This window comes from Narcine bancroftii, chromosome 8 (assembly GCF_036971445.1).
Source record: "Narcine bancroftii isolate sNarBan1 chromosome 8, sNarBan1.hap1, whole genome shotgun sequence".
Taxonomy (NCBI): domain Eukaryota; kingdom Metazoa; phylum Chordata; class Chondrichthyes; order Torpediniformes; family Narcinidae; genus Narcine; species Narcine bancroftii.
Genome location: NC_091476.1, coordinates 176,628,426 through 176,643,336, shown reverse-complemented (window position 1 = coordinate 176,643,336; position 14,911 = coordinate 176,628,426). Strand labels below are relative to the sequence as shown.

At 37.1% G+C, this 14,911-nt stretch overlaps 1 protein-coding gene across 17 annotated transcripts in view; it reads left to right on the top strand.

Annotated features, from left to right (window-relative positions):
- Positions 1-14,911, top strand: part of LOC138741615 (adhesion G protein-coupled receptor B2-like) — a 711,436-nt gene that overhangs the window by 497,378 nt on the left and 199,147 nt on the right. For all 17 annotated transcript variants that reach the window (XR_011343611.1, XR_011343612.1, XR_011343613.1 and 14 more), the window contains one exon: positions 11,386-11,488. Coding sequence is in view for 14 of the 17 variants with exons in the window: in XM_069895953.1 (XP_069752054.1) it covers positions 11,386-11,488 (103 nt within the window). In the remaining 3 variants the exon portion in view is untranslated. The remainder of the gene's footprint in view (positions 1-11,385; positions 11,489-14,911) is intronic.

Below are 14,911 nucleotides of genomic sequence, written 5' to 3'. Positions count from 1 at the left end.
AAGCACATGAATTATTGATAGGAGAGGATTTTAATTGTTGTCTTGATCTGGTTTTGGATAAAACAAGAAGGTCAGTTATTCGAGCTAAAGCAGCAAAGGTAATCGTGATTGTAATGAAAGAGTTGAACTTGATAGATATTTGGTGAAGATTAAATCCTGAAGAAAGGGATTTTTTTAAAATTCACATAGGCGTGATTCTTAGAATAGAATAGACTTATTTTTGGTATTGGTGCAATTGCATGGAAGAGTTATGAAAGTGGAATATAAGACTAGAATTTTATCTGATCATTCACCACTTTAAATTGCATGCTTGAAGAGGGGGGATTTTTGTGATTTTATAAGAAAGCAAATTCAAGAATTTTAAAAAATAAACTGTAATTCAGATGTTAATAAATTTGCTATTTGGAATGCATTAAAGGCATACTTGAGAGATCAGATAATAAGTTTTACAGCAAAAATGAAGAAAGATTATATGAAAGAGGATGCTAAATTAGAAATGGAAATAGAGGTCTTGGAGAAAGATTTACAAAGAAAGGTTTCAGATGAGGAAAGAAAGAAATTAATAAAGAAAAAAACATTATTATAATACGATCCAGATTTATAGAACAGAAAAATTAATTGAGAAAACTAAACAGAAGTATTATGAATTAGGAGAAAGGGCCCATAAGGTTCTTACTTGGCAGTTAAAAACAGAACAAATTTCCAGAATAATTATAGCTATTAGAAAAAAAAAACACCAAGGACAATTACTTATAAAACCCCAAGAAATTAATGATTAATTTCAAGATTTTTATTCTTATTTATATAAATTTGAGTCTAGTAAAGATGAAGTTAAAATTAAGAATATTTTATCTCAGATAAATTTGCCTAATTTAAAATATCGAGATCTAAATGATTTAGATGTTCCTTTTATGGCAAGAGAAATGAGTAAAGCATTTAGTTCAATGCAAAATGGTAAGTCTCTGGGGGAGGATGGATTTCCGCCTGATTTTTTAAAAATAAGTTTAATGATCTTTTAATACCTCCTTTTATAGAAATGTTAAATCAAGTGGTGGAATCTCATTTCTTACGCGAGTTTTTTTCAAATTCAATAATTACAGTTATACCAAAGAAAGATAAGGATCAGTTAAATCTGGTATCTTATCGACCAATATCATTATTGAATGTGGATTATAAAATTATTGCAAAAATGTTAGCAACTAGATGAGCTAAATATTTACCAAATTTAATTCATATGAACAAAACAGGATTTGTCAAAAAGCCACAATTTGCCGATAATGTTGCAAGGTTGATTAGCTTAATTCATTTAATTCAAAAAAGACGGTGAATTAAGTGTGGCAGTCGCTTTGGATTCAGAGAAGGCTTTTTATAGGTTAGAATAGGATTTTTTTGTTTAAAGTATTAGAAAAGTTTGGCTTTGTGTTGACATTTATAATTTGGGTTAAAGCCCTATATAAAAAAAAATCCTTGTGCAAGGGTGGTAACAAATGGACAAATTTCTACTTCTTTTTCATTAACTCGATCAAGTTGGCAAGAATAAGGGGACATTTCTGGATATAAAATTAATTGAGAGAAAAGTTAAATTATGTCTTTAGTTAAGGGTGATTATACTAATTGTAAAATGGTTACTAAATTTAGGTGGCCAGATGCTGGTATTAAATATTTAGGTATTCGGGTTGATAATGACTTAAAAAACTATATAAATTAAACTTTATTTAATAAAATTGTTGAAGATTTAAACAAATGGAGATCCCTACCTATTATTCTAGTAGGTAGGGTGAATTGTGTTAAGATGAATATTTTCCCTAGAGTTCAATATCTTTTTTAGTTGATGCCAATCTCAATTCCTCAAAACTTTTTTAAGGGTTTAAGTGCAAGTGTTGGAAACTTTTTTTTATAAAAAGGAAAAATGGAGAGGAAAAATTGACTTGGAAGTTTGAATGGGGGGGCTTACAACCTTCCTATTTTAAGAATTATTATAAAGCTACTCAATTGAGATTTATTAATGCACTGTTTAGTTTAGATAAAAATATAGAATTTAGTAAAATAGGAGAAATACACTTACAGGATTTTATCTATGTGAATTCTAAAGTGATTTGTTATTATCAAGTTAAGGGCCTTTTTGACTGATAAAATAGGTCCCAGTTTGTCATTACCTAGTCAGAGTGAACTAGACTTATTGATTTGTAATAGTAATGCAGATAAATTTATTTCTGTAATGCATAATTTATTTCAATGGAAAGTCCCCAAAATAGGGGAGCATAAAGCAAGATTAAGATGGGAAGTGGATTTACATAGACAAATAAATGGAATTGTTTAAGAATAATATGACAAAAATTATAAATGTTGGATATAGGTTGGTTCAATATAATTTTTTGGATCAGTTATATTTGACTCCACAAAAATTGAATCCTGCATTATTAGATTTATGATTCAGATGTGGACGTGAGATTGGAAATTTTTTTCATTCTACTTGGCAGTACCCTAAAGTTAGATATTTTTGGTTGGAAGTCAGTAACCTTTTGGACAGAATACGGGGGTCAAGTTCCCACAGGATCCGATGTAATTCTTAATGAATTAAGGTTATAAAACCTAAATTAAAATTAAATATGCCTCAAATTTAATTTGTACAAATTGCTTTAGCAGTTTATAGGAAAACATAGCAATGTGATGGAAGTCAGATACATATTTCGGAATGGAAAGATGGCATTCAGAACTACGTAGCTGTATACCATTAGAGAAGATTACTTATAGTTTATGAAATAAATATCATTTGTTTTGAAAAATATGGCACCCATATTTACAAAATGTGGGTTTGGATGTTTGATAAACTCTCTAAAGACCTCACTTCTTGGTACCACCAATATTAGACTTTATAGTATTAATGCTCTATTCCCTTGGCATTTTTGAATTTAATAAAATGTAATTATTATTGTGGTTTAAAATTTGTAAATAAAAAATGCAAAGAAAACGCATGTCCTTTGGATAGATAAGTACTCAGAAGACACAATCAATCAATCAGATGGACTTACTGATTGACTGTGAATATTTAAAGCCTTTTGCAATAAAAGCCATTGTGGCATTTACCTATCTCATTGCACCCTGTAATTGAGTTAACTTATAATGTTTAATGTATGAGGTCCTCCTGAAGACTAACCTCTTGCATGAAAAAAGGTGGACTATCTCCCATCTTTCCCTTCAAATACTGTATCTGTCCTGATCTTCCCCAATACTTGATTCTTTGACATTGTTCAGTTCAGCATCTTCGTCACAATTCATCCTGCCACCCAGCTTTGGATCATCAACGAGTCTCTATGTATTAAGTTGATGTGGATTGTGAAAGGCTAGCCTGCAGAATCAATTCCAACCCTATTTTCTCAACTCACATCAATAGATGATCCTTTTGTGGTATCTTAATCAAAGCCTCCTGAAAGTCCAAATTCATGAAATCTCCCTTATTCTGCTAGTGAAACACTCAAAAAGCTCTTCATACATTTATCAAAGATGATTTACCTTTCCAATTGTATTATTATTTCATAGTGTCCTGTTAATACTTTTAGTATAGAAAAAAACTAGAATTATAAACTAGTTTCAGAACACTTTGTTCTCAGGAAAAGGCCTATTTATTACTAATATCCAGCAAACTGTCTGTAATTCTGAGAAGCTGGAGGGACTCAGATCAGGCAGCATCCACAGAGAGAAATTTTAACCTTTCAAAATTTTGTGCTTCTTATCAATAAACCATGAGGAATTAATGTCTTAAAGTCCCAATTAATTTCTCCAATACTTAATTAACTATTACCATTGTCTTTCTGCTTATCATGCACTGTATCTTCAGTGTTCAGAAGGATATTTTGCATCTTCTTCCATAAAGACATGCAAAATATATTTAATTTCTCTGCATTTCCTTATTTTTTTAGATATATAGCATTGTAAAAGGCACTTCCAGCCTATGAACCCATGCCCCCTCCCCAAATACACCAATTAACATACAAACCCCGTACATTTTAGAAGGGTGGGAGAAAACCCACGCAGACACTGGGAAAATGTACAAGCTCCTTAAAGACAGCATTGGATTTGAACATGGGTCATTGGGATTGTAATATTCTCCGGTGTAATTCCCCCAACTTATGTTTTTCATTCACCTTTTATGTTGTTTCATGTGTACATTTCAATTTGCCAGGCCTTTTTATTATAAATTCCTTGGTCTATCATTGTTGAAGACCACAGTTTTCTCAATCATTTTCTTTTGAGGCAATTTTATGAGCCTTTGTCCTAAAAGGATATATGATTATTTTAAACAATGCCCTCATTGTTTGAATGTTAGCCAGTGCTTATCCACTGTCTGCACTTTTAATATAGTTTCTTAATCAACCATAGCCAATTCACACTCTCACACTTCATAACTTTGCAGTTTGTTTTGTTTCAGATTGAACTAAATTACTTTTTCTGATCTCACTGTTCCTTTGCCAATATGCTCCTGGCTCAGATAGTAATCCAAAGGTTATTACTTATGTAGATCTACCTAAGAACTCTCTTTTGATACTTGCTCATTGTAATTTTGACTATTGACTAATTTAATATAAAATGTTATTTTTATTTAAGTATTTATTTAGCCTAGAAGTAAAACAAACCAAACAATGTTTCATTTTGCTTTCCTTGTTGGAGATTTGTAATTTCTGTCGTTCCCCTTTTTTATTTTTTTCTGAACCTGATTTTTGTCAATTTGTCCTCTTCTGTGTTTTCTTACATCTCATTGATTAAGGAGAGAGTCCATGGGGCCCATGATTAGCCAATGTTAGAAATGGCCTGATGTTAGTTTAAACGTAGCAACATCCAGGATAACCTATTGAAGTTTATTGGAGGATGAGAAAGATTTATCCAACAGCTCGTCTGTCGAGTCCAATAAATCATACACTTCCGTTTCCCCGCATGAGTGAACATAAAATAAAATAAACAAAATTCCATTTGATTTGACAGGACAGGATGCTGTTTATCGACTACAGTTTGGCTTCAACACTATTGTCCCCTCAAAATTGATTAGCAAACTCCAAGTCCTGGGTCTCAATATCCCTCTGTGGAACTGGAACCTGGATTTCCTCATCTCCAGACCACAATCAGTGAGGATTGATAAGAACATCTCCATTAGTACCAGAGCACCACAGGCTGCGTTCTTAGTTTCCTGATCTACTCGCTTTACACTTATGACTGTGTGGTTTGGTATGACAACACCATCTACAAATTCGCTGATGATACTACAGTAGTGCCTTGTATAAATACAGGAGGGAAATTGAAAACTTAGCTAAATGGTGCACCAACAACAACCTCACACTCAATGTCATCAAAACCAAAGAGTTGATTGTTGACTTCAGGAAGGGAAAACCAGAGGTGAACCATTGGTCATTAGGGGATCAGAGGCAGAGAAGATGAGCAAATCTTAAGTTCTTGGGAGTCCCTATCAGAGAATATTTCTTGGACCCAGGATACTAATGGCATCATGAAGAAAGCACGACAGTGCCTCTACTTCCTCAGGATTTTTCGGAGCTTTGGGATGACATTGGAAACCCTGGCTAATTTCTACAGATGTGTGGTGGAAAGTGTGCTGACTGTCTGGAATGGGGACACCAATAGCCCTGAGTGTAAAGCCCTGCAAACAGTAGTGGACACAGCCCAGGCCATCATGGGTAAAACCCTCCCCACCATCGAGAACATCTACAGGGAACGCTGGGCAGCAGCGATCATCATCAATCCACATCATCCAGCACACGCTCTGTTTTTGCTGCTTCCATCAGGAAAGAGGTATAGGCACCTGGTCTCACACCACCAGGTTCAGGAACAGCTGCTACCCTCCACCTCAGAATCCTCAAAAACAAATTCAATCTGAGACCTATTTAAGGACTCTTTTGTACTTTATTGATTTTTTTTATCTGTATTGCACAGTCAGTTTGTTTGCATTTCTTTATTTGTTTACATGTGTACAAATCTTTTTGAGTAGTTTTTTTTGCACTGCCAATAAGCGATAATTCTGCATCGCCCACAGGAAAAAGAATCTCAGGGTTTTCTGATGTTAGTATGTACTTTGATAATAAATCTGAAATCTTAAACTATCTTGGTATTAATATTATAGAATAGTAGAACAGATGTCAGTTGAACTGTTGCCCTAAAAATCCATAAGGCCTATGTTGGCACCACATCCTCTGAACAGCTCTTCTGCTTGATGTTCCTTTCTATATTTTAATGTTGCATTGCTCTCAGCATCCCATGTCCTCATCTGCAATCCTCAGTTTGTCCTCATCTGTTTTTCATCTTATCCCACATCATATTCAACTCACTTGGGTGTTTTGTTCTTAGTGTCTCCTGCTCTAACAACAAGGACTGTGAGAGCTTTGACCGTAATCTTAAAAGAAACGATGGAGTAGGGAGTATAGCATTCTTCATAAAGGAGCTGTAGAATTTCTAATTTTTGTGTCATCACGGAAGACACGGAATCTCCCAGATTTGCCCTGAATGCAGGCCTCCTTTAAAGTGGATAAATCACCAGGAACAGATGGGATTTTTTTTGCACATTAGAATGCCTCTCTAGCCCATGAAACCCACGCTACCCAACTTCATCCAATTAACTTACCAACCTTGTACATTTTTGGGGAGTGGAAGGAAACAGGAACATTTGGAGGAAACCCACGTAGGATACGAAGAGAATGTAGACACTCCTTACAGACAACATCGGATTCGAACCCAGGTCGCTGGGTTTGCCATGCAAGTACTTACCACTGCACTAAGCATGCTGTCCCTAATTTTATCCCAGGATGCTTCAGGAGACAATGAAAGGCTCAGGCTCTGGCTAAGATTTTTTAAAGTTCGCTAGAGACAATACTAGAAGACAGGAGAAATCCAAATATGTCCCCCCCCACCCCATTTTAAGAAATAAAGCAGGGAAAAAAGATGACATGCGGTAGAGAATAAAATAGAAAAAATTCTGAGGGGACGGATTAATGATCACTAGGAAAGGCAAGGAATAAACAAAGCCAACCATCGTGGCCTTGTCAAGATAATACACAAAGTGCTGGAGAATCTCAACAGGTCCCGCATCCAGAGGAGGAAATGATATGTAGCCAACATTTTGGTCCTGAGTCCTTGTCAAGGTGTGAGATGGGAGAAGTTCTTCAGGGTAGGCTTATATTTTGATGAAAGGCTCAGGCCTGAAATGTTGATGACATATTTTTGCTTTCTATGGATGCTGTGGCACCTGCTGAGATTCTTCAGCGTTCTTGTTCATTAATTACATAGCATCTGCAGACTTTGTTATTTCACTTCATTTGTTTTTGTCAAGGACAGATCATATCTGATCAACATGATTAAATTCTTTGTATTGATGAAGATGGAATGACTTACATGATCTTTGGAAAGGTATTTGTCAAAGAAATGCATGGAAGTCCAGATCAAAAAGTTAGGGCCTATGAGATCTATAACAAACTGGATCCAAATTCCCCAACAGGAGGCAAAGGGTGATGATTTTTGCTATTGGATGCTGGAGACTAATGGCATTCCACAAAGTTCAGTACTGAGACCCTTGCTGTTTGTAGTATGTGTCAAATACTTATATAGATGTAGGAGGTATGTTCAACAAGCTTGCGGTGACACAAAATTTGTCGGAGTTGTTGATAATGTGGAAGGTCATCTTGGACTACAGATGTTGCTCGTATGTGTTGGGAAATCGCTTGAAAATTGTCGATAGAGTTTCAACCAGATAAATGTGAAATGATGTATTTTGGGAGTATTAATGACGCTAGGACATGGCACTATAAATGGTAAAGTTTTGGGAGTACGAGAAATGGAAGGAACTTGGATTACCATGCAGGCAGATAACATGGTTAAGAAGGTATTAGTTGTGGTATTAGATACAGAAGATTATGCTTCAACTTTATACCACTGTGGTCAAGCCTCAGCTGGCTTGGTCTTTTCTCCCTTGAGTACAAGAAATTAGGAGGGGACATGTTTGAGGGTTATAAAGTAAACTGCATATTACAAATATATTTCCCCAAATCAGAGGTAGATAAAATTAGAGGATGTGTCTTCAGTCAGTGAGTGACAGATGCCTGGATGCACTGCCTAATCTTTCTCCAGCACATTTATTGCCTCTCTGACAGAATTTAAGAGCCTGAATAAGCACTTGAATTGCTTAGTTATGGACCAAATGCTCGGAGATGGAATAACTATCAAAGGGTTTCCTCTGATCAGCGTAGGCAGGCTGGGTCAAATGGCCTGTTTCCATCCAGTATAATTCTATGATTTTACTGAGAATGAAGAACAAAAGGACATGTACAATTTTAAAAAAAACAAGAGATTTTGTTGAGACTCAGGACCGCTGAAACCAAAGGACAAAAGATCTACATCTACAAGTTTTTAAAGAAGCTTTGGTTATTGTCTTTCAAAGTTTTATGTATTCTAGAATTGTTTGTCTGGATGGGCGTAGGCAAGGGTGACCATATGTTTTAAGAGAGGATGTTTAGAGAAAACAAGGAAGTTTGGACGTGTGGGCCAACATTCTGTAATGATGAATATAATAATAGAATCTTCAATTTTAACTACATTTATTATCATCTGACTGTCCATGTACAACCAGACAAAATGGCTTTTCTCCAGAGCACAGATTCTACACCTGGACCTCCTTCCTTGGGACATCAAAATCAGGACTCCCAGGTTGATAAATAGCTTCTTCCTGCAGGCCGTGAGATTAATGAACAGTATTTTGTAACCAAGTAAATCATTCCAAAAAATTTATATGTATCTACTTTTAATTATATTTTTTATGCATGATTAATGATTGTGTATCACATTGGGCAGATTCAGCATAAATAAGAGGAAAATCATATTGAGAATTGATGTGAAATCACTTCTCCGACAGTGTTCATGAATGTTCTCCAGTTTCTCTGAGGACAAGGCTATGGAATATACAAGGAGGAAACAATAGATTTTCAGAAGGCCTTCAATTAGGTCCGATTCAAGAAATTGGTCAAATGGTTATAGTACGAGGTTGGAAGTGGTTTTCAGACATCAATTGAGAACTTGCTAGTGGACAGAATCCAAAATATTAGATAAATGAGTCTTTCTCAGGTAGTCAGGCTGTGATTGGTGGGTTACAGCAGGGGCCTGCTGTGGAGGATCAATCCAAATATTTTGGCTGATAGAACTGAATCTCAGATTTCCATGTTGGCTGATGAAACTTAACTAGGTGTTATTGTGAGGAGGAAAAAAAGATATAAAGGAGCTTCAGAGGAATATTGTAATGCTAAATGAGTTGACCATAAAATATTACATACATTGTGGGCACACATGTACCCAGGAGAGTAAAGGGGAGAAGTTCTAAATGGTCAGAGACTGGGTAAGGTTGATGTCCACAGGTAGAAATATTCCGAACACAAGTTCGGAATACTTTATCAAGACCAAAATAGAATATGTAAAATTAAATATATAAAGGAGGAAAGAAGCTGGAAGAGAGAACCAGAGGTGATAATGTACAGGCAGGCAGAGGTATGGGAGGTGGAGAAACAGATGGCGAGATAAACCATTGGGAAGAGGATGGAGAAAAAAGAGAGAGAGAGAGTACATACAGGAGTAGGAAAAGAAGAAATGGAAACAATGGAATCAGATGGGGGTGGAGTTAACTAAAATTAGAAAAAATCGATGTTCATGCCATTTATATTTGAAGGTATCCAGGGGAATACGATTTGTTGTTTCTCAATTTAAATTTTGCCTGTTCTTGGCAAAGCTGGACATGATAACATTCCAGTAAATTAAACTAAGGTGATTCATCATGGGATGCTGGAATGCTTGCAAAACAAACTTTATCACTGCCCTTTGTACATGTTACAATAAACTTGATCAAATCTTTGACATTAACCCAGGGAATAGAAACTTTCCAATCCTATTATCAGATTAAATTGAGGATATGAAGCTGTGTGCACATTAGAAAGTTACAAGGACCTTGTCTGGGCCTTGCCTGAGCTGTCTTTCTGCTCCATAAAAAATGAACAAAGGAGTGAATGGAAAATCTTTTGAGTATTTTGTATTCATCATTACTGGTCAAATGGAAAGTGGTTTGGAGCTGACCTTCCTTTTATTTCATTTGAAGTAAGAATATAAATGTCAAAAAGCAAATGAATCCAATGATGTTCAATTATTAAAAGTAACAATGGATATTTGCAAACCTATACAAAAACTAAACATTATGATTTATTAACAGAGACTAGAATTAAAAACCAGTAAAGCATCGATTATTGTATTTGAGACTGTACACTGTATTCATTTCTAGTATTAACAATATAAACACAAAGGAATGGGAAAGATTTGCAAGAAAATAAAACTATAAAATGTTGCAAACTAAAATAAATTGACAAACTGAGCCTTTAATCTCTGGAAAACTGAAAATTGACATGTTGACATGTGTGGTTGATGTGAATAGAATAGATATATTTATAGGACACTGCACAGCTGTACGTATAAGTATGAAAGTCAGACGCACAAGTGAGTGGTGACCCTACTTTGTCCCGGAGAAATTCTCAGGAATTCAGGATATCCCAGGTCCCAAATTCCTGGGAATTTGCCCTTCCCGGCAATTCAGGGGGATCCTGTCCCAAACTGATGACATGTTATGCACTCAGAAGAGAAAGAGTGAGTTCCCCGTCTGTCTGTTGATTGCCCGACTGCTCCTTCCCTCCTGGCCATTCCCTCTCCCCCGTCCATCAGTTGGTCACTCACCTGCCCACTCCCTCTCTCTCTCCCTTCCTCCTACTGGCTGACCATTGGTTGCTCACCCTCCCGCACCCTCTCCCTCCCTCCCACTGACCTTTGGTCGCTTGCCCATCCTACCTCCCCTCACTTCGGGGCTGCTTTGCTATGTCGCAGCGGTGGCACAATGCGGGATGAATGGATGGCTTCATTCCCATAAACCCTCACCCAGCTGGAACTGGTTTGGGAAATCCAGCTGCATGAGGGATTATGGTTAACAAAGATGGCCATTCAACCCTCATTGTGCTGCCGTCGTGACGAGCTGAAGCAGCCTGCTGTTCTCTGGCCGTATCTATGTGGTGCAGCATGCAAGCACTGATGTCTTGAGGCTTCCCTGCTTGGCTAATTGGCTCTTCACACTGCAGGAGAGGGTGGTCCAGGAAAATTTCCAGGGAACCTCCATTTTACAATGTGGTGTGAAAAGGCCTATTGATGTTGTAAAATGAAATTGGGTGAAAGGAAGCTGATGGGCCACATGAGAAGTTCCATATAATTTTAAATGAATATTGAACAACACAGATGTTTGTAGCTGTAAAGTAACAGAATATATGTGTTATATTAAATCATTTGATTTCTTTTTCTGTTATGTTTTCTTAGATTCATAAAATCAGAACGATCCATTATACTGCTCAACTTTTGCATATCAATAATGGCATCAAACATCCTGATTTTGGTTGGTCAAACACAGATACACAGCAAGGTAAGAGCAACTAAGAGCATTTGTACTCAGAGTAGCAAGGAATACAGGGTGAGGGAGAATTATGGCAAAGAATGATCCAAAATTAGTTTAAAAACTCACAATTTCATTCAAATTCAAAGTTTTCATAAAAGTGGAGTTCAGGCTCTTGAGTATACCTTTCATTTAAAAAAATGTGTTACAATTGCAAGTTCACACTTGAAACACCAGGTCTGGAAATGAAGATGAATTAGTTCAGGTGGCAAACTTTAGAATTTTATTTTACTGTCAGTGGGTTGGAATGTTGGCAGGAGCAAATTACCTGCTTTTTTTTTCAATCCTCCCCAAAGAAGTCAATGAAAAATTGGGCAGAGCATGTGAAGAGGAGCTAACAGTTCTTCACTCCACCACAAGTATCAACTATATTCATGTTTTCTAAGAGAAGCTGCAAGATTCTAATGTTGATTTTAAACAGTCAAAGCAATTTACGTTAATGTATGTCGATATTTTCTGTTGCATTATGTCTTCAATTCAATGTAATGTATCTGTCTGTGTAGTTCATTCTAGACACAGCTGAATAATATTCTTCCTCCTCCCTTCTCAATTAATGAGACAATTTAGTGAACAATGTAATTATTCACAAGCAAGAAATTCAACATTACTGGCCTCCACTTATCCATCCCGACAAAAGAATAAAAATTATGTACCATAATTACATAACATTATGTGTAATTATTCAACACAGAAACAGGCCATTAAACTCAATCAGTCTGTGCCAGCACTTTTGCTCCATTTCCTCCCATCCTTCCTCACTCTCTTTGCCACATTCTGAATTCCCTATTTGTTTAGCCAGTCTCCCCAAACTCCCCATCTGAGATTCAAAATTTGTCACGAACATGTCACAAAATTCTTCATTTTGCCACAGCATCACAGTTGCAAATATCGGCATCGATTACATTTTTAAAATAAATTAATTAATGCAAAAGAAGGGGATGTGAGGTCGTGTCTGTGGCTCATTGCCCATTCTGAAGTCTGATGGCAGAGAGGAGGAAACAGTTTTTGTGCTGCAGGGCATTTCATCTTCAGACTCTGCCTCCTTCCTGATGGTAGCAGTAAGAAGAGGGCATGGCCTGGGTGGTGGGGTTCCCTTCAGGATTGAGCCCACTTTCTTAAGTCACTGCCTCTTGTAGATGTTTTCAATGGAGTGAAGACTTAACTCCACACCAAAAAGTAATGCAACCAATGAAGCAATCATTCTAGGTCCTTCCTCAGTAGGAAAGTCCACATTCACTCTTCACTGTGTGAAGATGTTTTTTTTTTCAATTCAATGTTTGATATGTTGATAACTATATTCATTTGTTGGCATTGAGTTTTCCTTTCCCTATATGGAAAACTTTGGGCAAGAAATCCATTGAAAACATGTTAAGCACCATGTTAATTTGTCAATTACGCTTTATGGATGATTGCCTTGTTTGTGGCTTTTACAAAGACTTGGATGCTGAGGAGATACCATTTATGCTATTTTACCTATTAGCTCAACATTAAGAAGGAGCAATTGCAGTCAAATGTACCAGCTGAAATTAACCTACATCAATTGAAATTATCCCTGGACTTCTCCGAAATAAGTATTGAATCCACAATAGCTGCAAGTTATTGGGGCCACTGACAATGTTTGATGACAGCAGCAGAACCTGATTGGGCACTGTGTTTTATTGAAGTCAACCCTGAAATTCCAATGAAAGAGGTGAACATTAGGAAGATGGCCAATGTGTGAGAGGAGGCAGAAAATCATTAAAATCCAAAATAAAGAGGCAGTTGGACAAAATAACCAGAGAGATAAATGTCTGACCTGATGCTTGGTCCTGATCCTGGTGTCAAAAGAAGTTGAGTGACCTTGCAAAGCTCGTCAAAGTTAGTGAAAGCAGCTTCACTGGCCATCTACTATCATCTGTACCACCTCAATCATAACTTCAATGGTCTATATCCCTATATGGAGAAAATGGTGCGTAATTGCACATTGAAGCAGGGAACATCGTGACAAAATCAAATGTTGGACTTAGTGATGGAGATCAAAAGCCTAATCACCATATAGCTTGGTGGTCAGAAGGAGATCAAAAATTATTGAAGACGACATAATGGAAATATCTGATCCTCTTATTCATGTTCCACTTATCCATTATTTCTTCTACCTCATGTCAACAGTCTAATCCATCCATTTATAGTTGTCCCCTTTCAATTCCTTTGCTGTCTTCACACACAATCTTATATTCAAAGAACAATAGTTTCTGTGAATCAGAAAGAGCTACAAATTCAAACATGTTTTGGAACCACTTGGATTCAGCCCTTTACCCTAGAAACCTTGCTATAAACATCTCTATGCCTTTGGCTGCTGCTCTCAATTCGAGGAGAGAAAGGCCACATTTTGAGCATCAAATGCAACCCATTGAGTAAGAAGTGGTGCATGCTGCTTTGCTTTGAAAGACTGGTTTGGGTCCCTCGATGACATTTGCTTGGGAAGGTGTCACGAGAAGTTGGAATAACGAACAAAAAAATTTCAAAAGGAGAGGAGAAGATGGGCCTGATGGTGCAGTTCATTGGATGTTTCGGAGATGCTTTAGAAGCGTACAACAAAGACATAGGCACTTCAGTCCTCCAGTTCTGCCTCCAGCATCATTCATCCGGTCACACTAATCCCATTTTCCCTCTAGCATTCCTATCAACAATCATTTTCCCTGATAAACAAAAGGGAGAATTTACAGTGGCCAATTAACCTACCAAACAACATGACTTTGGCATGTGGGAGGAAACTAGAGCACCTTGAGGAAACCCACGTAGCCACAGCAGACACCACCTGAGCTTTGGCTCAAAATGTCTGAAACTGTGAGGCAACAATGCACCACTCTGTCATTGTCCCACCCAAGAATAAAATCTGACTCCATCAATTGTTCACCCTCATACTCTGGCCATGAGAGAAATGTGATCAGGATTTGAGGATGAGTAACTTTGAGGGGATGGGAGGAGTTGGGAGGAGCTGCTGATCAGTCAGATCAGGAAGTTATTAAGGAGGGAATGTGAACATTCTGGAGTTTGGCAGATTGGTGAGTCCTAGAGCTATACAACACAGAATCAGGCCCCTCAGCGCAATCAGGTATTGTATCCAAGCCAGTCCTATTTGCCTGTGTTTGACCCATATCTATCAAACCCTTCCTGTCCAAATACCTGTCTAAATTTCTATCAAATACCGCAATTGTACTCCCTCTAAAGATTCTCTGGCAACCAATCCCACACAACCATCACCATCTGTGAGAAAACGTTTCCCCTCAATATCTGCATGAATATCTTCTGCACCCTTCCCATCTTAATAACGTCCTTCCTGAAGGTGAGACTAGAACCACACATAATACTCCAAATGTGGTCTCACCAATGTCTTGCACAGTTGTAACATGA